Below are 22,964 nucleotides of genomic sequence, written 5' to 3'. Positions count from 1 at the left end.
GTTGAACAACTTGTTAATGAGTTCGAGTTAATGATGAATGATTTAAAAGAATGATCATGTTAACTTGTGTCCTTAGGACACATGTTAAACATTAATTTCATTTCATTAATGGTAAGAATTTGATGAAAAAAATTAATATTAAACAATTTGAGTAATAAATTAACACAATTTTCAATACATAATTACTAATATTAAAATTCTTAACATGTGCTCTAATGGCACAAGTTAACATTTCCTTTAAAAGAATTCAAATTCAAATCCTCTAAAGAACAACATTAATTCTTTTCTTAAGAACATTTATGAGGTTACCCTCTTTGATTTAAAATGAATTTTACTTAAAAAAAAGTTTTGAAATAAGTGTCAAATTCAAATTTTAATATAACATTTATTTTATTTGGTCATTATTATAAGAAAAAAACTTTTTATATTCATTAAATAATCACCATATCTAGTCTATAATGGTGATAAGATAAATTAAGCATTCAATGAATCTAATAATTTATTATTTATAATAGTTATCGGAAGAGTGTTAATTTTTTCTTATTTGCATTTAGTTATTGTTTTCATTTTGCATTTATACTATTATAATTATTACTGAATTTATAATATTATATTTATTATTTTATTTAATAAATATTTTATATATAATAAATAATTTGATAAACTATTTTTGTTTTTTATACATTTATTTCGAAAGAGAAAGAAAAATTATAAGAAACTTTTTCTTTTTCGGAAATTGTTGTGAATTAATATTAGACACAGTAACGTTAACATAGAGGCACTGGGATAAGTTCAGTGTACTGTCTAAAATGGTTAGTTTTTCAATGTGGTCAACCAAGTTTTTAACCCAAGACAAGAAGTAGTAGTGGAAATGAAACATCACCTTCACAAGTAAGAGTTCATTTTTTTTTCTCTCTTGAAAATAACACACATAAGAGTTTGATCAAAAACAACCTCACACATAGTGATGACAGATGTTTCTCATTAAGACTGACAACTAAAGAAAAGTAACAAAACAACATGAACTGATCAGTTACTACATTTTTACTAAGAATTTCTTTTTTTTTCTTCAACTTTAATACTCATCAATATCTCTTTAATTTGGAGGTTACAACAACACTACATCAACATCATCATCATCATCAATCTCAATTTCTCACCATGAAGAATGATAGTGACATTGAATCCATTGATCAAGAAAGTGGAGAAGAAACTACTCAGCTAGATCTAACAACAAATTCTTCCTCCATTGACAACACAATGCAGCATCTGCATGCAGATCAAAAGTCCACCACTAACAAAAGGTACATACCCCTTTTGGTTATTAACTACCTTTTGCTCTTTGTAGGGTCACTTTCTTCAAGTTTACTCTCAAAGTACTATTTTATCCATAAAGGTTCTAGTAGATGGGTTTCAACTTGGGTTCAATCTTCAGGTTTTCCTCTCTTATTAGTCCCAATTTTTTCACCTTATTATCTTCTAAATTCAACAAAAAGAAAACCCTTTTCAGATTTCAACCCAAAGATGTTAACTTTATCAATTTCCATTGGTGTTATGTTGGGTGTCAATAACCTTTTCTTCTCATGGGGAAATTCATATCTACCTGTTTCAACCTCAGCCCTTTTGTTATCTTCACAGCTAGTTTTCAATCTTGTTCTTTCTGTTATCATTGTGAAGCAAAAAATCACCTTTTCAAATCTCAACTGTGTGATCCTTCTTACACTAAGTTCTATCCTTCTTGCATTGGATTCTAGTAATGAAAAACCAAATGGGCTAACTAAAAAAGAGTACTTTATTGGATTCTTTTGCACAATTGGTGCAGGGTTGTTATTTGCATTGTATTTACCAGTGATGGAGAAGGTTTATAAAGATGTTTATTGTTATGAAATGGTGATGGAAATGCAGCTTATAATGGAGATTGCAGCCACTGTTTTAGCTACTATAGGTATGGGAATGGATGGTGGATTTTCTGAAATGAAGAGAGAAAGTGAAGAAATTTTTGATAAGGGAAGTTTGGTTTATTGGGTGACAGTTATGGCTAATGTGGTGACGTGGCAGTTTTGTTTTATGGGAACTGCTGGAATGGTGTTTTTGACATCTTCATTAACTGGTGGGATTTGTATGACAGCTTTGTTGTCTATGAATGTGTTGGGAGGTGTTTTGGTGTTTAGAGATGCATTTGGTGGTGTTAAGGCTGTTTCAACTGTTTTGTGCATGTGGGGATTCTGTTCTTATGTTTATGGTATGTATGTTAAGATGTTGGAAGAGAAAGGTAGAATGAAGAACCAGAATGAGTCTTCTACTGAGATGATTTATATGAATAATCATCATGTGTTTGATTGAAAAAGTAATACATTTGTATGAAGTTGATCTCTTAGCTAGTTTGATTAGGAGTAGGACTCAAGGTAACTTGGGTTGTTTAATTACATGTGAAAATTAGTTATATTCTTATTATTAAATGGACTTGTATAACTAACAATTGTTGAAATAGATGGTTGAATTGGATCTATACCCTCTACAATTTCTTTCACCTCCCTTTCTGAAGAGAAACCAACTCCATTTTTGTTTAAAAATATTAGGATTATCTTTGATTTTGCAATGCCACCTTCATACAATGCACCCCTTCATCATCATCATCACATATTACATTGTAAATCCTCAATAATGTTGGGATTATCTTTGATTTTGAGGCTCCATTTTTTTTTCTTCTTTTTCCAATTAGTTAATTAATACTATATGCATCATTTTCAAATTAGCATTTTCCACTTTGATTTTGCAATAAGGAAAATACTCCAAAGGATTCGTATGAATATTTTCGTAATATCACTATTATCTTTCATTTATAATAATGATTTTTTTAGTTATTGATTGAATATCGTTATATAAGAAATATGTTTCGGATTATTCTTGATGGGCAGATTTGCCTTTTTGCACAACAATAGGTAACTCTTGAATTTAATCATAATCATGGTTCATAAAGGGTAAACCATTGAGTAATTTACTTAATAATTGTATCAGTTATGTGTAAAATGGTCAAACGTGAGAGTTCTTTCTTGTGGGATGGAGAAGGTAAATTTATCTCATGTTGGATTAATGTTTAGATAAGCTGAGTTCTAAGAATTAACTAGAATCAAGATAGATCTCAAGTTAAAAAACACGGGCATAAATGCTTATAAATTATCTACCAAAGAAGTTTTTGCGATAACACCGCGAGTTGAATTTATACATTTGTGGGTATGAGTAAGGCCGGAATAGAGTGACATGTAAAGGAACTTAATGTTGGTCAACTTCATGTCTATGTAATTACATAATTGCCTTAGATCCTCCAAAAGGGTCTTAAACATTTAAGATCTGATATCTATTAGGTATCTTCATTGGAGTGAATTTTTTTCAAAGTCTTATAAGAATTATGGTCTTATTTAAGACCCTCAACTTTAAGCGGGGCCTGCACGTTTTTAATATTAAAAAATTGAAATGCAGTGTATAAAGTTATTGATAGTTGATTAATGAGTCCCATTTAAGAACTTTGTGTGAGATCTGTGTTGGAGGAATTGAGTACTTATTAGGTACTATTGTTAAAAAATTATAAATGAATGATGTGTACGCGTGAGACCCATTTAAGAACTCAAAAATGGGTGTCTCCATTGTAGATGCTCTTAGTAGTATTGCTGAACAAAAATGACACTATCACCAAATAAAATTTCTTAAAAAATGTCGCCATCAGCAAAATATATACACAAGAATTGAATGACATGTATCACAAAAGGGACATGGATGACACACAAGGGTGGCCTTGAGGGTGGGTATATGGTAACCAGTTACACCCTTCAGTGCAACCTGTTACACATTGCCAAAAACCTCAAAACCCATATGTAATGGTGTGTGAGAGGTCATGTACTCGTGTTGCAATCAATACTAATACATATTACTTTTAAGACAATGCATTAGTACGAGAGATTAATCAGGGACACTGATATAATGTTAGGTGGGTTATGATATTGACTTGCATAGATTGGTTAGTGCCCTGGTGTGATTAAAACCTGATTAGATAAGTTTATTAAGCATATGAAGATTTATTCATACATATATATTCAGAAAAAATATATATATAATAAGATAAGTTCTGGCTCAACAGGCTTCAAAATTATTTTGGATAAGACCTTTCTAATTGAAAAACCATCACGACGATAAGAAGAGTTCCGTCGTTAGCTTGATACGATAGGAATTTTTGCTACTACACCTGACAAGCTAACACTTGAACTCCTATTGTCATCAGAGTGTGATGCCATAAGTGTTAAATTTAATCATTCTTTATTCTCCGGTTCTAAAGACAAACTTATGTCATTGTCTTCCCACGCAATGTAGACCCTTCTTGACTTGAACTCTTTCATTCCCTAGTGATTGTTCTTCTTTGCAAGGGTTGGACAATCTACCTTCATGAGACCTTCCTTTCCACATTCGAAACATGTGAAATTCTGTTTTGATGTAGAATCATCATTCTTCTTGTGAAATATTCTTTTATTACCATTTTTATTTTTATCTTTTTGAAGAAATTTTTCAAACTTTTTAACAAGAACAATAATGTTCTCATCTTTATTTGAACTATCATCTTGTTGAACAACATTGGACTCCGCCTTAAATGAAATATTTTTATGCTTCTTCATGTTGTTCCAATCGACACGTTCCAAATACTCTTGTAGTTTTTCAAAGTGTGCCGCCAACGACATATTTTCTAGTCTTTTATTTTCTAAAATGGCCGTCACTTTTGGTTGCCATGCCCTTGGTAATGATATGAGAATCTTCAAGTTTAATTCATTGTTGGTTAGAGTTTTTCCTAGGGAAGCGAGATGATTGGTTAGATGGGTGAATCTCTTTTGCATGTCCATGATTTTCTCTCTTTGGTAACATTCTAAAGATCTCATATTCTTGGGTGAGGGTATTGATTCTAGAATGATTAACTTCACTGGTTCCCTTATGAGTGGTTTCTAGAGTATCACAAATTTCTTTTGCAGTTTTACAATTTAAGATTCTTAAAACTTCATCCATCCCTACACCGGATGCAAGAAATTTCTTTTTGTCATAATGCTCACAGGTGAAACATGGTGGACGGTTTACATTAGGACCTTCACTTAGAAATAGTTTTGCGGAAGCCATTTTCCTGAATCGAAAGGAGCAAGTTACCTTAACTATTTCTAATGCCAATTGTAAGTTTAGATTATAACCTAAGAAAGAGAAAAAAGGGAGGGGGATTTAGGTTTTCGTTTATTGAATAATTTTTGTGAGTTTACTGTTCTTGATAATTTTTCCACAAAGTTATTATAAAGGTTTGAATCAAAATGCAGAACAACGCCAAAAATTAAACTACATCGAATTTACATATATTTCATTGATTTGAAATTATTTTTTGACCCAAAATCAAACCAAACCAAACCGAATATTACACCTCTAATGTTCAATCCCATACTAAAATTCATCCAATACTACTTTTTTTTTATATCAAGCCCGCCATTATATTATTTCATTTCAAATTGTCGTCAAGTTCAAGTAGGCAAAAGACATTGAAAAAAACACAATATTTTAAGCGAGAAGCTAGCCAACGCGCTTCTCTTGATTGTTTCATTTCTACTTTGTCTTCTAGTAACCATTGAAACCAAATCATACCAATGGCTTCTTCTTCCTCCTCATCCAATCCTCGATGGATACACGACGTGTTCATCAATTTCAGAGGCCAAGACACACGCAAGAACATCGTATCACATCTCTACGCTGCTCTTTCAAACGCCGGAATTAACACTTTTCTCGACAACGAGAAGCTTAGAAAGGGAAGAGAGCTAGGACCACAACTATTAAAAGCAGTAGAAGTTTCTCAAATAGCTATCGTTGTTTTCTCCAAAAGCTACACCGAATCTAGTTGGTGTCTTGATGAATTAGTACAAATTGTGGAGTGTCAGAAATCTTTTGGTCAGGTAATTTTGCCGGTATTTTATAACGTTGACCCATCAGTTGTTCGTAATCAGAAAGGTGCTTTTGGTAAAGCTTTGCGATCAACTGCAAAAAGGAGAATTTCAGCATTACCAGAATTTAAGCTAAGGAAGGAACATGTGGTGTCCGGGTGGAGGAATGCACTTACCCTAGCTGCAAATTTATCTGGTTGGGATGTCAACAATTGCAGGTATATCAATGCTTTCCACAATAATTTATTTATTTTTTGATAAGTTTTTAATCCCTTATAAATATATATATTTTAACCCCCTGAAGTTTTTGTTAAATGGTTCTGCAAATATTTTGAACTTTTAAGTCAACGTCTATCTTTTGAACTCTTAACCACTCAACGCTCTGTTCCATACAACATCGCCGGTTTTACAATTGTTCAATAAAATTTACCCTTAATTTGAGAGGTATTACCATTTCACATAAAACACCTTACACTCTTCTCCATTTCAACCACCCCAGCTTGAATATGATATAATGATTTACATATGCTTGAATTTCTCTGTTGTTTTGTACTATGGCCCTAAGATATTTAAACCGTGTAACTTATGCTATGATATGATCTCCAACTTACATAGAAATAATTCGCCTTTAGCTAAAATTACATTCCATATACTCTGTCTTGCTTCTATTCACGCAAAAGCCGGACACTTCTAAGGCTTGTCTTCAAGTCTCCAACCTCTCATTGAATTCGTCCCTCGACTCTCCAAGCATGACTACATCATCGCAAAAAAACATACATATTGGTGCTAGCTCTTGAATGTGTGATGTAAGTACATCCAAAATTAAAGTAAAAAGATACAGGGCTTAGGGTTGACCCTTGGTGCAATCATATTGTTTTGGGAAATTGTCGGTGGCCCCATCCCGTGTCCTCACACTAGTTGATGCTCTCTCATACATATCATTGATAGCTCCAATATAAACAATCTTAACCTTTTTCTTCTTATTGCTTTCCACAAAATCTCTCTAGCTACTTTATCATACGTCTTCTCCAAATCAATGAAAACCAAGTGCAAGTCTTTTTTATCCATCCAATATCGTTCCATCAGATAAGTAGATCACGCTTCCATAGTTGACCTCCCAAAACATAAAACCAAATTGGTTATCAGTAAATCAAGTCTCTTTTCTTAGTCTCCATTAAATCACCATTTGATACCGTAAGTTATAAGTTCAAAGGTTGCTTAAAGTAGCATGTCAAAATTCGCTATAATCTAGTGAAGAAACATTATAAACTCATTAGAGAATGACCTTACTTTGAGCATACAAGTTCATGCGCTATAACTTTCCTCTATAAACTAGTGGTTTGATCTGGCCAAATAGAGCCTTATAGTTTTTTTTTGTAATTTATTCTCATTCTATGTGTTGTGTTGTTTTGTGTTTTATAATTATCTAAGGAATGAAGGTGAACTAGTAAAGCAAATTGTCGGTGACGTTTTCACAAAACTAGACAGTTCATTTCTGTCTATTTCCGAGTTCCCAGTTGGGTTGGAACCTCGTGTGCAAAAAGTGGCCGAGTTTATTGAAAAACATTCAAGCAATGTTTGTATGATAGGGATCTAGGGAATGGGTGGATCTGGTAAAACAACCACAGCCAAATCCATCTACAATCGAATTCATCGCAAGTTTGTGCATAGAAGTTTCGTTGAAAATATCAGAGAAGCTTGTGAAAATGATAATTATAGAGGGGTTATTCATTTACAGAAAAAAATTCTTTCAGATGCCCTGAAAACAAAGGAGAAGATAGATAGTATTGGGTTGGGAGCAAATAAGTTGGAGACAAGACTTAGAGGGAAAAAGGTATTCATTGTACTTGATGATGTGACCTCGTTTCAGGAATTAAAAGCCCTGTGTGGCAATCGTGCATGGTTTGGTACTGGAAGTGTAATAATTGTTACAACCAGAGATGTACACCTTCTTAATTTACTTGAAGTTGACCATCTCTGTAAAACCGAGGAAATGAACAAAGACGACTCCCTTGAGCTTTTCAGTTGGCATACATTTCGAGAAGCATGCCCTGCAAAAGATTTTAATCAACTCTCAAAAAAGGTAGTTGCTTATTGTGGAGGATTGCCATTGGCTCTTGAAGTCATTGGATCTTACTTATATGGGAGGACAAAACCAGAATGGGAAAGTGTACTGTCAAAATTAAAGAGAATTCCCAATGATCAAGTGCATCAGAAACTGAGTATAAGCTACAATGGTTTAGAGGATGATTTAAAAAAGGATATATTTCTTGACATATGTTTTTTCTTTATTGGCAAGGATAGAGCCTAACGTTACAGAGATATTAAATGGATGTGGACTTTATGCTGATATTGGAATATCTGTCCTCATAGAACGGAGCCTCTTAAAAGTTGTAAAGAATAACAAGCTTCAAATGCATGATTTGATATGGGACATGGGAAGAGAAATTGTCCGTCAAAGTTCACCAAAAGAGCCTGGAAAGCGTAGTCGATTGTTGTTCCACGAGGATGTATCTCATGTTTTGGCAAAAAATACTGTAAGAACTTTCTTCACATACAATTCAAAACTTTTGATCATCCTCTGTATTCTTATTAAGATCAAAATATCGTGTTTGTGTATTGTTATTCTCTTCGTATCTATTGGCTGAAAATTGCCTTTCTTTATCTTTGCATTCTCATTATAAGTGTACTTGAGCTGCACCTCTGCATTCTATATATATCATCACTTTCTAGCAAGCAAATGGAAGAAACATTTATCCTTACTTTCATTAGCTTTTTGTCTTCACATACAGGGAACAAATACTGTCGAAGGATTGATTTTGAACTTGCAAAGAACAAGCAGAGTTAGCTTCAGTACTAATGCTTTCCAGGAAATGAATAAACTGAGACTTTTACAACTTGACCGTGTTGACCTCATTGGAGATTTTGGGGATCTTTCCAACCACCTGTGTTGGGTTGATTGGCAACGATTTTCCTTCAAATGTATACCTGATGACTTTTATCAGGAAAATCTAGTTGCTTTTGAGCTAAAATATAGCAATGTCAGACAAGTTTGGAAGGAAGCCATGGTATAAATCTATTTGTATAGCAGTGTATGTTGCCACCTTTTCAATTTTCTCTCTAATTTTTCTTTTAAACAATTATCTTCATGTAGTTGATGGAGAAGCTAAAAATTCTCAATCTCAGTCACTCCAAGTACTTGAGAAGCACCCCTGACTTTTCAAAATTACCAAATCTAGAAAAGCTCATTATGAAGGATTGTCAAAGTTTATCCAACGTACATCAGTCCATTGGAGATCTCAAGAATGTTCTTCTCATAAATTTGAAGGACTGTACAAGTCTTGAAAATCTCCCAAGAGAGATCTATCAATTGAAATCTTTGAAAACTCTCATCCTTTCCGGCTGTTCAAAGATTGACAAATTGGAAGAAGATATTGTGCAAATGGAATCCTTGACATCACTGATTGCAACAAATACATCTATAAAAGAAGTTCCATATTCAATACTAAGATTAAAAAGCATTGGATATATATCCCTATGTGGTTATGAAGGATTATCGCATGATATTTTTCCATCACTCATTCGGTTTTGGATGTCTCCTACAATGACTTCCTTACCACGCATTCCCCCTTTTAGGGACATGCCGTTGTCTCATGTTTCCTTGGATGTAGAGAATAATAATAACCTGGGTTTGAGCTGTCTCTTGCCCAAGCTTAACAGCCTTTCCAAACTTAGAAGTTTTCAGGTACAATGCCACTCGAAGATTCAACTAACCCGGGAATTAACAAGATTTATTGATGATCTACATGATGCAAATTTTACTGAACTGGAAACATCACATACATCACAAATCTCTGTTCTTTCGTTGAGGTCACTTTTGATTGGAATGGGAAGTTACGACACAGTTATAAATACTCTTGGCAAAAGCTTATCACAGGTTCCTTCTCTATCCTCTTGCCGTAACTTATTTATTTTTTGAATTAATAGAACATGGAAGAATTTCTATTTGCATTTTCTTTTTTGCCTTCTATGGTAAAAGTTTCGTGAAGGTATGAATGTATTTAAGTATATATCAGACAAGCTATTATAAATGCTATGGTCAGACAGCGAGGAGTATAATAGTGAGGAGATGACCATTATTAGGCCATTAAAACTTGAAAGATGTATATGGCATATCAATTTTGCATATTTTCTTTAAGTGAGAGTTTCACAGCTATTATAAAAGAAAAAATATGTTCTAAACTTCTACTATTGATGGGTGTGTTACAAACTTTGTTGTTTTCTTTCAACCGACTCCCTTATTAGGGAATTTGTAATGATACTATAAATGGCACAAAAGATCCAATTGAATGGCGTAATTACATAAATAACTAAGCATGTGTTATTTATGCAGGAATTGAGAATCAATGATTCTATTGATTCTTTTCTTCCGGGTGACAATTATCCTTCTTGGTTGGCCTATACATGTGTAGGACCTTCAGTATATTTTCAAGTGCCTGAGGATAGTGTTTCTGGAATGAAGGGAATAGCTTTATGTATTGTTTATTCATCAACACTTGAAATCATGGGAACTGAATGTCTGACTAGTGTCTTGATCATTAATCACACAAAGTTCACGATCCAAATCTACAAGCGAGACACAATAATGTCGTTTAATGATGAAGATTGGCAAGGTGTAGCATCAAATTTAGGAGTTGGTGACAATGTTGAGATTTTTGTTGCTTTTGGGCACGGATTGATAATTAAGGAGACGGCTGTCTATCTAATATATGGTCAGTTGACTACAATGGAAATTGAACCAATACTTGAAGTGGCTGCGCAACCATCTCCTGATGTGGAAATTGAGCTATTACCAAAGACAAATGAAAAGATCTTTATAAGACTCGCAAAGAGAGTAGGAAAATGTTTATGCTTGAACCAAAATCGAGATCTCAACAATTTTTGATTAAGCAGGCCGTTGTCCTAATATGGGATTCCTTAAGATGTATAAAACCATTCAAAATAAGTGTACAGCTATAACGTACATGGATACAAGGATTCAAAAATCTTCCACACCACCAAGAAGTGTGCAGCAACCATGACAAATCAACAACTGGCTTCCGATTCCCTTGTATGGTTTTTGTAATATTTTTCTGGAAGGGAGGACGGACAATGCTTATGTTTAATATCCACAGATGAGATCTATGAGGCAGAGGTGTTGTTTGTTTAAATTATTAGCTCTACAAAATTTCTTGAAAATATAGTACGATCTTTGTATTTTTTGTATAAGATCATTGTAGTGTGACTAAACTCAGGTGCTCTTCAAGACTAAGTGTGAGAGAAAGTTGTCAAAAAATGAAGTACCTATATTCTAACTTTTAACCCTAGTTTGGATTAGTCCTCTATTAATTAATTGGACTTGGGCAACCGCGAAAATTGGATGGTCACATTAGACACACAACCATTATACACCTATAACATGATATTGAAGTCTATCAATTCGGGACACCTACCTATTCACACACTAAATCCAAAAGTGTTAGGCATGAGGGTGCGTATTGGAAAAAACTCATGTCTCACATAGGAGGGATATGACTCTTACTAATAATTTATAAATAGAAGCACTCCTCACCTTACAAAGCTGGTGGTTTATGGGGGGTTGTGATAGATCCAAATTTCAACATGGTATCAAAGCTTATTGATTCGAGCCACCTATGTATCCACATACTAAACGTAATAGTGCTGCATGTGAGGAGATGTATTGGGAAAAACCTAAATTCCACGATGGAAAGATAGCCCTCTTCATAAAAGTTTATAGAGAGAGGCACTCTCCTCAGCGTCAAGAAGGGTACTAACGTATTTGTATTTTCTCTTTTTCTATTAATGAAAGGGTCTTATATGGTCTTGACCTCAAGAAACCAGACATGTCCAGACTAGCGTCAAGAAGGATACTAGCGTATTTGACTTTCCTCCTTTTCTATTGTTGAATATTCCAACCTCCAAATAAATTAAGTTTGATTCCTAGATGAAACAATTCTTGATCAATTTATACTTACCCTACGTTTGAACTCTAGATTATCAAGACCTTCTTCCTTGGCAACTAGAGGTTAACACAAATAAATAAATAAAGATTTGACTTCAATTGTTCCTATTGCAGTGAAATTGTTCATATTATAAAGGAATTTGACAAAAAGAATTAATTAAAGAATTAAATAATATTATACAAAAGATAAAATTGCATCTAGAACAATTTTATTGAAAGATAAGAAGTCTGCCCCAAGTCTTGCATCCCTTTTATATATAGTAGCGTTTAAGACAGGTACTCTCTATGCTCGTTTGTACGCTCTTTATATATAGCGATAAATTTTTTTTTTGGCCCCTCAAAATTATTATGATTATTTTGACTAAACATATAGAAAATAATAGATAGATATTTTTTTTTTATTGAATTAAACGTGAGGTGAGGGTGAGTGAGGCCTGGTCAAAGGCCCACAAAATCGTTGATTTTCCCGCCAAATCCCAAAACTACTAATATTGAAGTGAACCTAGGTTAGGGTTTTCGGAATCAGAAGAAAAATCAAGCAAATATGGAAGCATACGGCGGTTACTTGGTGGATAAGGAAGCCGTTACGCTTGTTGAGAACAAATTCTTAGATTTTCTCAAAAGGTTATCTCCTTCTTCATAAACTTTGTTTAAAAGATTTTTTATAATGATGATTGGAATGAAGTGGAATTGAATAAAATAGACTGATTATAAAAAAATACTAATGTTCAAAAGGAAAAAAGTTGCAGAGACATCTGATATGTAGGAGCGCAAGTTCAAACCTGCCATTCTGCATGCGACTTTTGCCGCAAGACTCTTAAGAATACTAGAATTTTTTTTTTGTTATGTGCTTTTCAACAATAAATAAAAACAAAAATCTGAATAACTGTGTTTGTTTGAGTTGAATCACCAGCTTCAGGTTCAGGCAACAGAATGAGCTGTATTATAAAGAAGAGGTAGAAGTGATGATAAGCAATGAGTCAAATACCATGTTCATTGATTTCGAACATGTCATGAAACACAATGATGTTTCACAGAAAGCAATCTCAGATGAATATTTGAGGTTAACTTTTCAATTTTTGTTTTATAGGATAATTTTGAAAACCTAAAGTGGCTTGCTATTTTGGGAGGTAACTGAAACTGATAATTGTTTTTTGTTTTGATGATTATATATAGGTTTGAACCTTATTTGCAAAATGCTTGTAAGAGGTTTGTCATGGATTTGAAGAAAACCAACAAATTATATGAGGATAGCCCTAACAAGGACATTAACATTGCCTTCCACAACATTCCAATGGTGAAACGGTATTTGTGTTTCCATTTCAGCTTTTGTTCTCAACTAATTATTAATTTTAGTTTAATTGAATTATAAGTAAACATGGAGACTTGCTTTTGAGTTCCAATTAGGCATTAATTAGTTTCACCAATTGTGCCTTTATGAGTGATTCCTCACTTTAAGTGTGGATATGTTTGTGTCTGTATGTGTTGGGCTATGAGGCACTGACAAAGACACGGACACGACACAAACACTGCCACATTGGCATCCGTAATAATTTCATAATAATTGAATTGAACGTAACCGCAAGTAGGGTGTCGTGTCAATCAGACACTGATACGTGTCGGACACCAGACACGCCTTCAATTTGAAGTGTTGGTGCTATGGGATGAATTGTTCACCTTGGAGCTATTATACATATGCAGGTTAAGGGAATTGACTACATCAGAGATTGGAAGGCTTGTATCTGTGACAGGAGTTGTAACAAGGACAAGTGAGGTTCGACCGGAGCTTCTCCATGGAACCTTCAAATGCCTAGAATGTGGTGGGATGATAAAGAATGTAGAACAACAGTTCAAGTATACTGAGGTGATTAACAGACAATTAATGTTATTTTAGTTCTTGTTATCTATTTATTAATACTATATTATTTATCATTTGGTACATATTTTGATTTTATTATTGTGGTTGTGATATTATGCCACTGCAGCCAAAGACCTGTCCGAGTGCAACCTGCAACAATCGAACAAATTGGGCACTGTTGCGTGAAGAGAGCAAATTTACTGACTGGCAAAAGGTCAGAATGCAGGAGACATCCAAAGAGATACCTGCAGGCTCATTGCCAAGGTCATTGGATGTTATTCTTCGTCATGAGATTGTCGAACATGCCAGGGCTGGTGACACGTGAGATTTCCCTTGTCCCTAGTCTGCTTGAACTGATCAAATCATAGTAAAATTCAAGTGTTCATTTATAAATAATCAACCGCAATCTGTCTTCTTGTAGGGCGATTTTTACGGGTACTGTAGTTGTTATACCTGATATATTGGCATTGGCGTGCCCTGGACAGAGGGCAGAATACCACCGGGAAGCTTCTCAACGCAAGGGTTCCACATCTGGTAATGAAGGTGTGAGGGGCCTTAAGGCTTTGGGAGTCAGAGATCTCTCCTATCACCTAGCTTTTATTGCAAACTCTGTTCAGGTTGGTTATCTGTGATTCGTTATTGGTATCCTCACGTCATGCGATATTAATTTTGTGAGAGATGTATTTTTTGAACGGTTTGTTTCAGATTTGTGATGGTAGAAGAGAAACAGATATCAGGAATAGGAACAATGATTCAGATGAAGATGATCATCAATTTACTGTTAGTTCATGATGCTCTCCATCTTTATGCAATATTATGTGACCACCTGATTTTGATTTCACATTTTCATAACTATGAACTTTGTTGAATGTTCATGAGCATCATTGCTATTTTCCCTGGACTTGATCAAGTTACAGATTTTAGGTTTCTCACTATTCGGCCTACTTTTCCCCAATGTTTATCAAATCCATGTTTTTATATGCAACACTGATAGATATTTTCTGTTCATTTGCTTTTCTTGTTCAACATTTGCTGCATACCTTAACCCAATCATTTTTCCCTAACACATGCACTATACACATGATTTTTTTGGTCAAATTTCTGCCGTGTATCTGAGAAAATGATTAACGCTATATTTGGATGTTTGATTTGATAGGAACAGGAACTGGATGAAGTTGAACGGATGAGGAACACTCCCAATTTCTTCCATAAACTTGTTGACAGCGTTGCACCAACGATTTTTGGTCATCGAGAAATAAAGCGAGCAATCCTTCTTATGCTTGTGGGTGGTGTCCACAAACTTATTCATGAAGGCATCAACCTCGGAGGGGACATCAATGTCTGTATTGTAGGAGATCCCAGCTGTGCAAAATCTCAGTTTCTCAAGTACTTCCCTTTTTCTTTTTGTTTGGTTACTTGAGACTGGTTAGTCTATCCAATTTGAATCGCATATTCATGCTTGTTTACCATTTCAGGTATACTTCAAGCATCGTTCCAAGATCTGTGTATACATCTGGGAAATCATCATCTGCTGCTGGCTTGACTGCAACTGTTGCTAAGGAACCAGAAACTGGGGAATTTTGTATCGAGGTAAAAATAATCAGTTGCTCTTTAGGAAGTATTAAAATTAGTAGCTGGATGGGGCGGCCCTTGGAAATAGATGCTAAGTTCTTACCATTTCAATTGATTCCTTTCCTTTGTGTTTTACTCTTTGTTTTAGCAAATTTAAAATGTTAATTGAACATTTCCTACTTGAAGAAAATTAATACAACTGTTCATCTCAATTACTTGATAAAACATAATAACAGGATTAGAACTTTTTAGGTTGAAATTACTCCATGGAAAAAAAATGAATCAAAAAAATAAGAAATGTTATATACACATTTCAGAAGAATTAAGTTAAAGCAGGTATTAGAATCCTCTGGCTTCTCTTCAATGTAGTACTAGTAGGCTTCATATCGTAAGTTTGTCTGCTCATCTTGGATTTTTGAACTATAATAATCATGCCAAAATGTTTGCATGTTGTAATTAGGATTTTACATCTACCAACCAGTATAGAGTAGCATAAAAATTGTTTATGGTACATGACTTAGAGATATTGCCTGAATAGGGGAAAAAAAGAATTCAAAAGGAGTGGGTATTAATATGTTCAGGCGTTATATAAGAACTTCTTTTATTATCTAACTGCCTAAATATTCACCAGTGTGGTGTTTTCTTATTTAAGACCTTGTTTTCAGGCTGGAGCTTTGATGCTTGCTGACAATGGCATTTCCTGCATCGATGAATTTGATAAGATGGACACCAAAGATCAGGTAAGAGGAGTATCTTTCTTTGAGTTGCAACTCATGGTCATGGACCGAAAAGTATCTCATATTTGATTGCACTGAAGGTTGCAATTCATGAAGCTATGGAGCAGCAGACTATCAGTATCACAAAAGCAGGAATACAAGCAACACTTAATGCCCGTACTTCCATTCTTGCCGCTGCCAATCCTTCTGGGGGAAGATATGATAAGTCTAAATCACTGAAGGTAATATGTTCTGCTAATCCGACTATTGATCGTTTTGCTATGTAATACAACTTGGCCTAACTTAGTTTTGGCCCTTTCCATATTTCAGTACAATGTGGCTCTTCCACCAGCTATACTTTCTAGGTTTGATCTTGTATATGTTATGGTTGATGACCCGGATGAAACAATAGATGCCAACATAGCTCAACATATCGTGAAAGTTCATCAAAAGCGCAATGATGCTTTTGATCCCGCATTCACCACAGCAGAACTAAAGCGTTACATTGCCTATGCAAAAACTCTCAACCCAACGGTTTGGTTTTTTCGTCTTTTGTTTTGGATTATTTTGCCTTCGTGCTTATCTCTTACTTAGCTTGATTCATGCATGCAGCTCACATCAGCTGCCAGAAATCGACTTGCAAACTCTTATGTTTCTCTCCGTAGGAGTGATGCATATCGTATGACCGTTAGGCAGTTGGAGGCATTAATCAGGCTGTCGGAAGCCACTGCACGGATATATTTGGAAAGTCAGGTATTTGAAGTTTTCGGAGGCTGGTTAGCATGCATTAGTTATATATTTTCTTTCGCTAGTCTAAAGAAGATTTTGTAACAGGTACAACTTCATCATGTTCATTTAGCTGAGCAAATGCTTAAAACATCAATAATAAGGTACGTAGGACATACTCTTTCTGACCTTTTTCAATTTTAATTTGGGATCTGGCACATCTTACTTTTTGTCCTGCAGAGTGGAGTCTAGTGAGATTGATCGGTCCGAGTTTCAAGAACCAAACATGGAGGACGACACAGGTAATGGCGATCAAAATGATAATAATGAAGATGCTGATGTTAAATAATTACACTAATTATTTATTAGTGTAATTACCTTGCAGAAAGTCCAGCAGATGATGGATCTTACCCCCAAGGGAAGAAAATTACTATAAGCTATGAAAAATTTCAGAAGATTACTAGGGCCCTTGTAGTGCACCTTAGACAGCACGAAGAGAACGTGGAGCGCCTTAGACAGAACGAAGAGACTGAGGTGCAAGAAGGTAATAATATATATGATCATATGTTATATTATACTTCATAGTTTAATTATTGTACATTGTAAAAATTAATTCCATACCATACTATTCAGGTTCTGAAACTTGCCTACCATTGTCTCTGATGTAGATAAGATTTATTTATATGAATATTTTGTCAGGGATACTACCAAGTGTCGAATGTGATCACATATTGAAAGGTGAATTTTCTGCGGCATTGTATTGCAGGAACTGGTTTGTCCGGAATGAAGCAACGAGATTTGATTAAGTGGTACGTAGAACTGCAAAATGAGAAAAATAAATACAGGTCTGCGGAGGATGCAGCGCAAGAAGTTAGCGAAATTAAAACAATTATAGAGGTATATACTTATTTTTACATCCTTAAAAGGATTTACAATATTATTGGCAATCATGTTAACTATATCAAACATTTCCTGTAGATCTTAGTTCAAAGAGAGGGACATTTGATAGTGGTAGATGATGGTAGGCAAACAGAAGCACAAGCTGCAGGTGGAGAGCACTCCGCATCGGTGTCCATAAATGATCGAATTTTGGCTGTCGCTCCTAATTACTCCCTCTAATTTCGAATATAAGCAACAAAAAATATCTTTCAATTAACTTTATTATACTTAATAATTACTCCCTCTTATATTCTTTATTAAACAAAGAAAGATATTCTAGATATTACAATTATTCTTTTGGTTAAACAAAGAAAATTAAATTACTTTTTTATTGCTTATATTTGAAATGGGAGGGAGTATGTCATTCATAGACAGGCTAGTAATGACAAAAGAAATTGGAAATGACTCATTTGGCAGTCACAATATTCCAGTGACTTAATGGTTCACATTGTGATGACTTGTATATTTCATCCATTGCATTTTTGGTTCTCATCATCATCTCTTTACTGCTGAAGTTTGACAAATATTCAAAATATAGTATTTAAAATGGTCCTCTATACTTTTTTAGAACAAAAGTGAGGCTCATTTCAGAGTTGTATCATCATGAGTGCTTTATATTTAAAATCTTTTGGTGCTTTCTTTCAACCTCCTATTATAGGGTATACAAATTCCATGCCATTGTCCCCTCTTAAGATTTTTACTTTGGTACAGTCTTGCAATACTTTGTTCTCTATCATTTCAATAATTTTGAAAATCGGACAGGTCTGTTGAATCATAAATTAGTCGGTTTGTTTAGCTAAAAACAAGATGGTTTTAAAACTAGTTGGAATCAGTCAAACACATTCAAAGCTTGACATGAAGTCCAAGTATAGATTACAAAGATTAAAAACACGATTTTTGTAATTTTTTTTTAATAAACTTTTAATCTTACAAAACACAAATTTTCATCATTTTATAATGATTTAAATCATTAGTGTTTGCGGGTCTCTTCTACCTTAACCAAGGTCCTAGATTTGAATTCAACCTTGTGCATGCAGCAACTTGAAAACTTTTAGAGAGAATTTGTCGTTAATTTAAATTCTACAAGACTTGAAGATTAGTCTCCACGGTTGCAAGCAAATGATACTTAGTTTACGCCAAAAAAATCATTAGTGTCTTGGAAAGTCATAGTTGAACATTTTTTGACAGGGTAATAGTTTAACATGTCTTCCTAACTAATCTAGTTGTAAAAGTGAGGACATGGTCTAACATGTCTTCACAAAACTAATTTTTACCAACAAGCACCGGTCTCTATAAAATGTGCTACTTAGATAGATGAAATATTTTCTTATCTTTGTCTTTTTCTTTTATGCTTCCACTTGTCTCAAACAAATAATTTATCTTCATCTTATAGTTTTAATTTTTATATTAAACATTTACTTAACAAATTATATAATATCACTACTAAAAAAACAAAAATTAGTGAGTGATATTTAGTGAGGGAAAACATGAAATCTCTCTCTAATTCCGTCACTAAATTTTGCGACCAAGAAATTTGTGAGGAATTTCATTTTTTCCGTCATTAATTTTCTTCGCTAATTTTGCTTTTTCTAGTAGTGTATTAAAATATATTTTTAATTGATTTTAGATCATTTGACCATGATTGATTGATTGGTTTGATTCAATCATGTTAGAAAATGGTTTTCTTATTGTTGAGATATATGAGATGGCTATCAAATTCTATTGAGTTTGTGTAAATTAAAAAAAACATTCCTAATAAAAAAGTATTTCAAAATGACACGTTGGAACAGTTTGAAGTTTGAACATAATCAAAGTCTTTGAGGGATTGATGACATAACCAGCTAAGCCATGTGCCAAGTTTCAACTGAGTAGCCAGAGTGAACATAAACGCATTTTTGTCCTGAACAACCCACAAAAACATGTATAATTGATATATCCAACTTATATGAGTTACAGATCAACATCAAAGAAAGGCATTGAATTGAATTCAATAAAAATTGAAATAATATACATTACTTATAACATAAAAATACAAAATGTAAAGGACCCACGTATGATATTTGCCACCTATGGAATAAGCCCATTGCCAACTGTCATTTCCCCCACAAAAGTTTTGTTCCTTTTATATCCTTATAGATCCCCACATAATTACCAATAACACACCTAACCCTATTAAAATTAAGTTGTGTAAATTTGCAATTTTGTCCTCGGATATTTTATCTTTTGATCCTCCCATTCTTTAAGAAAACATGTTATAATAATTTGAAGTTTTACCGTGAGATAAATAAAGTTTGATCAAATTTTATTTCAGTCAAATTCAAACTCAAATACTCTTGAATGATCTTAATTGTTGTTTATTAACTGCTTAAGTTCAACCATCTTGTCCTTTAGTGTCTTTGAGGAAATATATTTGCTACGGTCATGCATTTAAATCATTGTTAGTCTTAGTCGTTTGATTTGAATCCATTTGTTGAAGTCCGTATATGAGTAATCAGACGGTTCAAATCGCATGTTTGCGCAAACACAGAATAATCTCGACCTTTAGAAATTTAGGTCAAATATATGACTTTAAGGTTTAATTAAACAACTAAGATTGCATATCTTGGAACCCAAGTCTTATCTTTGACATGTCATAGTAGTTGCATGGGGGTGACAAGAGAGGGCAGTGAAGTAATTTCACCAACACAGCAGGCTGATTGGCTGTCATGAAAGGTCATGCATGTAATTTGGTTGGAATTTAGAGGCTTATTTGGTTGTGCATTTGGAATTATGCATGGTGTGTGTGCTGGAATGGTGCCTACAATGTTATAAAAACTTTTTATTTATATGTATATGTATGTCTGTGGTGCTTATTTTGGAGAGACAAGTGGCTTGAGTTGAGTTCGACTTTGATAGTTATAAGAACTCAAGGTTAAGGACCACAGAGAAAAACACAGAAGAAAAAAAAAACATTTGGAAGCAAAAGATGGGTTACTGGACAACAAAGGTTCTTCCCAAGATCAAGAAGGTTTTTGAGAAGAATAGTACTAAGAAAACAGCTGCTGCTGAGGTTTCCAAGACCTTTGATGAGTCAAAGGTTTGTTTTCTTAAATTTTATCGAGTGTTTTTTTTTTTTGTCTTATGGTTTTTTATATACGTTGAAAATGAAAAACTAGTTCATATATTTGATGTGGTTTGGTATTTTGTTTAGGAGGGAATCAATAAAGAGTTTGAGGAAAAGAAAACTGAACTTCAAACAAAAGTACTTGCGGTATATGAAGCATCTTCAACTGAAATCAAGGTAAGAAGAATATACTTATATAATTAAGTATACATATCTATATACATACACATATACATGATCTATATTCATGTATTCCCTCCGTAACAAAATATATAAGCAAAAAAGTATATATATTTGGTCTAAATTTAGATCAGATTCATTTAGACGGTATCTGGTTAAAATTTGGGCCACATACATGAGATTTTTATTTATATTTTGTTACGGAAGGAGTATGTTTGTACATCTGTAGGTGCCAAAATATAAAATTTAAGAAGTGAAAAGGACACTAATATTGATGGAAAATTTTCAATATCACCTTTACAGAGTTTGGTCAAAGAACGTGATCAAGCAGGTCTAAAGAAGAACTCAACAGAAGTTCACAAATTCATAGAAGAACTTGTTAAAATTGGTAAAGTATTTATAGATTTTTCATCAATTTTATTTGTTTTAAAGTTAATTACAACTTGGATTTTTTGTTTATTTTTGAAGAAAAATATATTGATACAAGTGAGTATATATATTTCAGATTTTCCTGGATCAAAAGCAGTATCTGAAGCATCATCCAAGTTTGGACCAGCCTTAGTTTCAGGTCCAGTTTTCTTTGTTTTTGAGAAGGTATCAACTTTCATAGTCACAGAAGAGAAAGTTGAAGAAGCACCAGCTACTACAGAAACAAAAACAGAAGATGAAACAAGTGGTGTGAAAGAGAGGGAAATAGTTGTTGAAGAAGAGAAAAAGGAAGAAACAAGTGAGAAAATTGAATCTGTTGCAGAGAAGGTTGAAGAAAAGGATGCAGCTGAGCCGACTCCTCCTCCTGCCGAGAAACAGGAGGAAAAACCGGTTGAACCAGCTGCGGTTGAACAAGTAGAACCACCAAAGGCTTGAAAGTTTGTTGATCAAGATCACAAATATGTTGTATATGTGTAATAGTTTGCATATACTAAAAAATTGTTACATACAAATCTCTTATTCTTTTATATGTCTGTAATTGAATTTGCTTTGCTTAGTTTGATGCATGTGAAAATGTGAATGTTTATGGTGAATCATTTTGTAATTTTCATTTTTCTTTTTAATGTCAAGGAATTGTGACTTTGGATTGGATCAAATGGTTCATTCAATCCTTTATGTTTGTTGTTTCATATATTAAAGTTGTCAATTCCATCTATGTCCCTGTTTTGCTTTATTTTCCTTTTATTTTTGGGATTGTATTTTTGCAATAAGTTTATATATTGAGCACAAACTATAATATTTTTGGTAACAATGTTGTTGTTGCAAGGTATCTATCAATTTCATAAATGGTTAATCCATGCTTAGAAATTTGACTGCGTCGCCTTTAGTAGATTTAGCCTCCTAATTAAATCCAAGAAGCATGGATTTTATTTAAAAAATTTGAGTCTAATTTCACTCGGACCAACAAGAAGATAACGTTGCTTTGAGAGCATAAATTTATGGAAACTTCAACAGATTTTTTTTATACAAAAGACGAGGACTAGCTTTTCTTTTTATTTGTTTTGATTTACAGAAAATGTAAACAAGCACCTTTATTTATTGAAATTATTTATTATCAAGCCTCTCACATCATTGCATCTAAATCTTAGAGACGTGTTAATTGAGCTCACGAAATCGAAATATGTATAATTTAATGAGTCAAATTTTGAGTTGGATATTTATCCAAAAAATATAGAGCTGGATATATAGTATTGACGTATTGTAGGTCCATTTAAACGTAGGATTATTAGTTCCGTTTAAATTCATGAACCAACCACATGAGAAGAAAGAAATCTTTTATATATGCAACTAGTTAGAAACCCGTTGAACAACATATCTTATAAAAAATTTATTCTAAAGAAAAAATAGCAAATTAATGAATATTGCACAAATTTGAATATTCTAAATAAATCACTTTTACTATATT

General features: G+C 33.6%; 5 protein-coding genes across 5 annotated transcripts; all 5 read left to right on the top strand.

The window, feature by feature from the left end:
* The first annotated feature begins 847 nt into the window (after positions 1 to 847).
* On the top strand, positions 848 to 2,530 carry LOC25488190 (probable purine permease 4). Its single transcript, XM_013607860.3, has one exon. It carries the CDS (start codon positions 1,162 to 1,164, stop codon positions 2,341 to 2,343), a length of 1,182 nt encoding a protein of 393 aa, XP_013463314.1. The 5' UTR covers positions 848 to 1,161; the 3' UTR covers positions 2,344 to 2,530.
* A 3,118-nt stretch (positions 2,531 to 5,648) lies between these two features.
* On the top strand, positions 5,649 to 7,584 carry LOC25488189 (disease resistance protein RPV1; the record flags this gene model as incomplete). The annotated part of the gene is made up of 2 exons (XM_024776950.2): positions 5,649 to 6,172; positions 7,386 to 7,584. Coding segments are annotated over 2 exons (690 nt in total), but the record flags the coding sequence as incomplete, so codon positions are not given.
* Positions 7,555 to 11,342, top strand: LOC112416072 (disease resistance protein RUN1). The gene is made up of 5 exons (XM_024776949.2): positions 7,555 to 8,176; positions 8,259 to 8,491; positions 8,747 to 9,022; positions 9,109 to 9,891; positions 10,348 to 11,342. Exons 1-5 carry the CDS (start codon positions 7,555 to 7,557, stop codon positions 10,897 to 10,899), a joined length of 2,466 nt encoding a protein of 821 aa, XP_024632717.1. The 3' UTR covers positions 10,900 to 11,342.
* Positions 11,343 to 12,410: 1,068 nt separating this feature from the next.
* Positions 12,411 to 18,399, top strand: LOC25488187 (DNA replication licensing factor MCM6). Its single transcript, XM_013607857.3, has 18 exons — positions 12,411 to 12,600; positions 12,890 to 13,039; positions 13,153 to 13,281; positions 13,678 to 13,840; positions 13,962 to 14,155; positions 14,256 to 14,451; positions 14,540 to 14,614; positions 14,991 to 15,220; positions 15,310 to 15,424; positions 16,072 to 16,146; positions 16,224 to 16,364; positions 16,453 to 16,656; positions 16,735 to 16,875; positions 16,957 to 17,012; positions 17,089 to 17,150; positions 17,234 to 17,392; positions 17,615 to 17,745; positions 17,827 to 18,399. The coding sequence occupies exons 1-18, from the start codon at positions 12,521 to 12,523 to the stop codon at positions 17,965 to 17,967; spliced, it is 2,442 nt and encodes an 813-aa protein (XP_013463311.1). The 5' UTR covers positions 12,411 to 12,520; the 3' UTR covers positions 17,968 to 18,399.
* A 2,202-nt stretch (positions 18,400 to 20,601) lies between these two features.
* LOC25488186 (plasma membrane-associated cation-binding protein 1) lies at positions 20,602 to 22,232 on the top strand. The gene is made up of 4 exons (XM_013607856.3): positions 20,602 to 20,863; positions 20,978 to 21,067; positions 21,374 to 21,458; positions 21,576 to 22,232. Exons 1-4 carry the CDS (start codon positions 20,753 to 20,755, stop codon positions 21,932 to 21,934), a joined length of 645 nt encoding a protein of 214 aa, XP_013463310.1. The 5' UTR covers positions 20,602 to 20,752; the 3' UTR covers positions 21,935 to 22,232.
* The last annotated feature ends 732 nt before the right edge of the window (positions 22,233 to 22,964 follow it).

This window comes from Medicago truncatula, chromosome 2 (assembly GCF_003473485.1).
Source record: "Medicago truncatula cultivar Jemalong A17 chromosome 2, MtrunA17r5.0-ANR, whole genome shotgun sequence".
Taxonomy (NCBI): Eukaryota; Viridiplantae; Streptophyta; class Magnoliopsida; order Fabales; family Fabaceae; genus Medicago; species Medicago truncatula.
The sequence above is the reverse complement of the archived record's forward strand: the minus strand, read 5'-3'. Positions and strand labels throughout refer to the sequence as shown.

Bases quoted from the DNA above. Each gene is read 5' to 3' on its own strand.
- LOC25488190 (XM_013607860.3), top strand. From the start codon at position 1,162: ATGAAGAATGATAGTGACATTGAATCCATTGATCAAGAAAGTGGAGAA.
- LOC25488186 (XM_013607856.3), top strand. From the start codon at position 20,753: ATGGGTTACTGGACAACAAAGGTTCTTCCCAAGATCAAGAAGGTTTTT. The intron at 21,068-21,373 runs GTAAGAAGAATA...TCACCTTTACAG, and splicing joins CATCTTCAACTGAAATCAAG to AGTTTGGTCAAAGAACGTGA. The intron at 21,459-21,575 runs GTAAAGTATTTA...TATATATTTCAG, and splicing joins AGAAGAACTTGTTAAAATTG to ATTTTCCTGGATCAAAAGCA.
- LOC25488187 (XM_013607857.3), top strand. From the start codon at position 12,521: ATGGAAGCATACGGCGGTTACTTGGTGGATAAGGAAGCCGTTACGCTT. The intron at 15,221-15,309 runs GTACTTCCCTTT...TTACCATTTCAG, and splicing joins GCAAAATCTCAGTTTCTCAA to GTATACTTCAAGCATCGTTC. The intron at 16,365-16,452 runs GTAATATGTTCT...TCCATATTTCAG, and splicing joins ATAAGTCTAAATCACTGAAG to TACAATGTGGCTCTTCCACC.
- LOC112416072 (XM_024776949.2), top strand. From the start codon at position 7,555: ATGGGTGGATCTGGTAAAACAACCACAGCCAAATCCATCTACAATCGA. The intron at 8,177-8,258 runs GTATAAGCTACA...TGGCAAGGATAG, and splicing joins TCAAGTGCATCAGAAACTGA to AGCCTAACGTTACAGAGATA. The intron at 8,492-8,746 runs GTAAGAACTTTC...CTTCACATACAG, and splicing joins ATGTTTTGGCAAAAAATACT to GGAACAAATACTGTCGAAGG.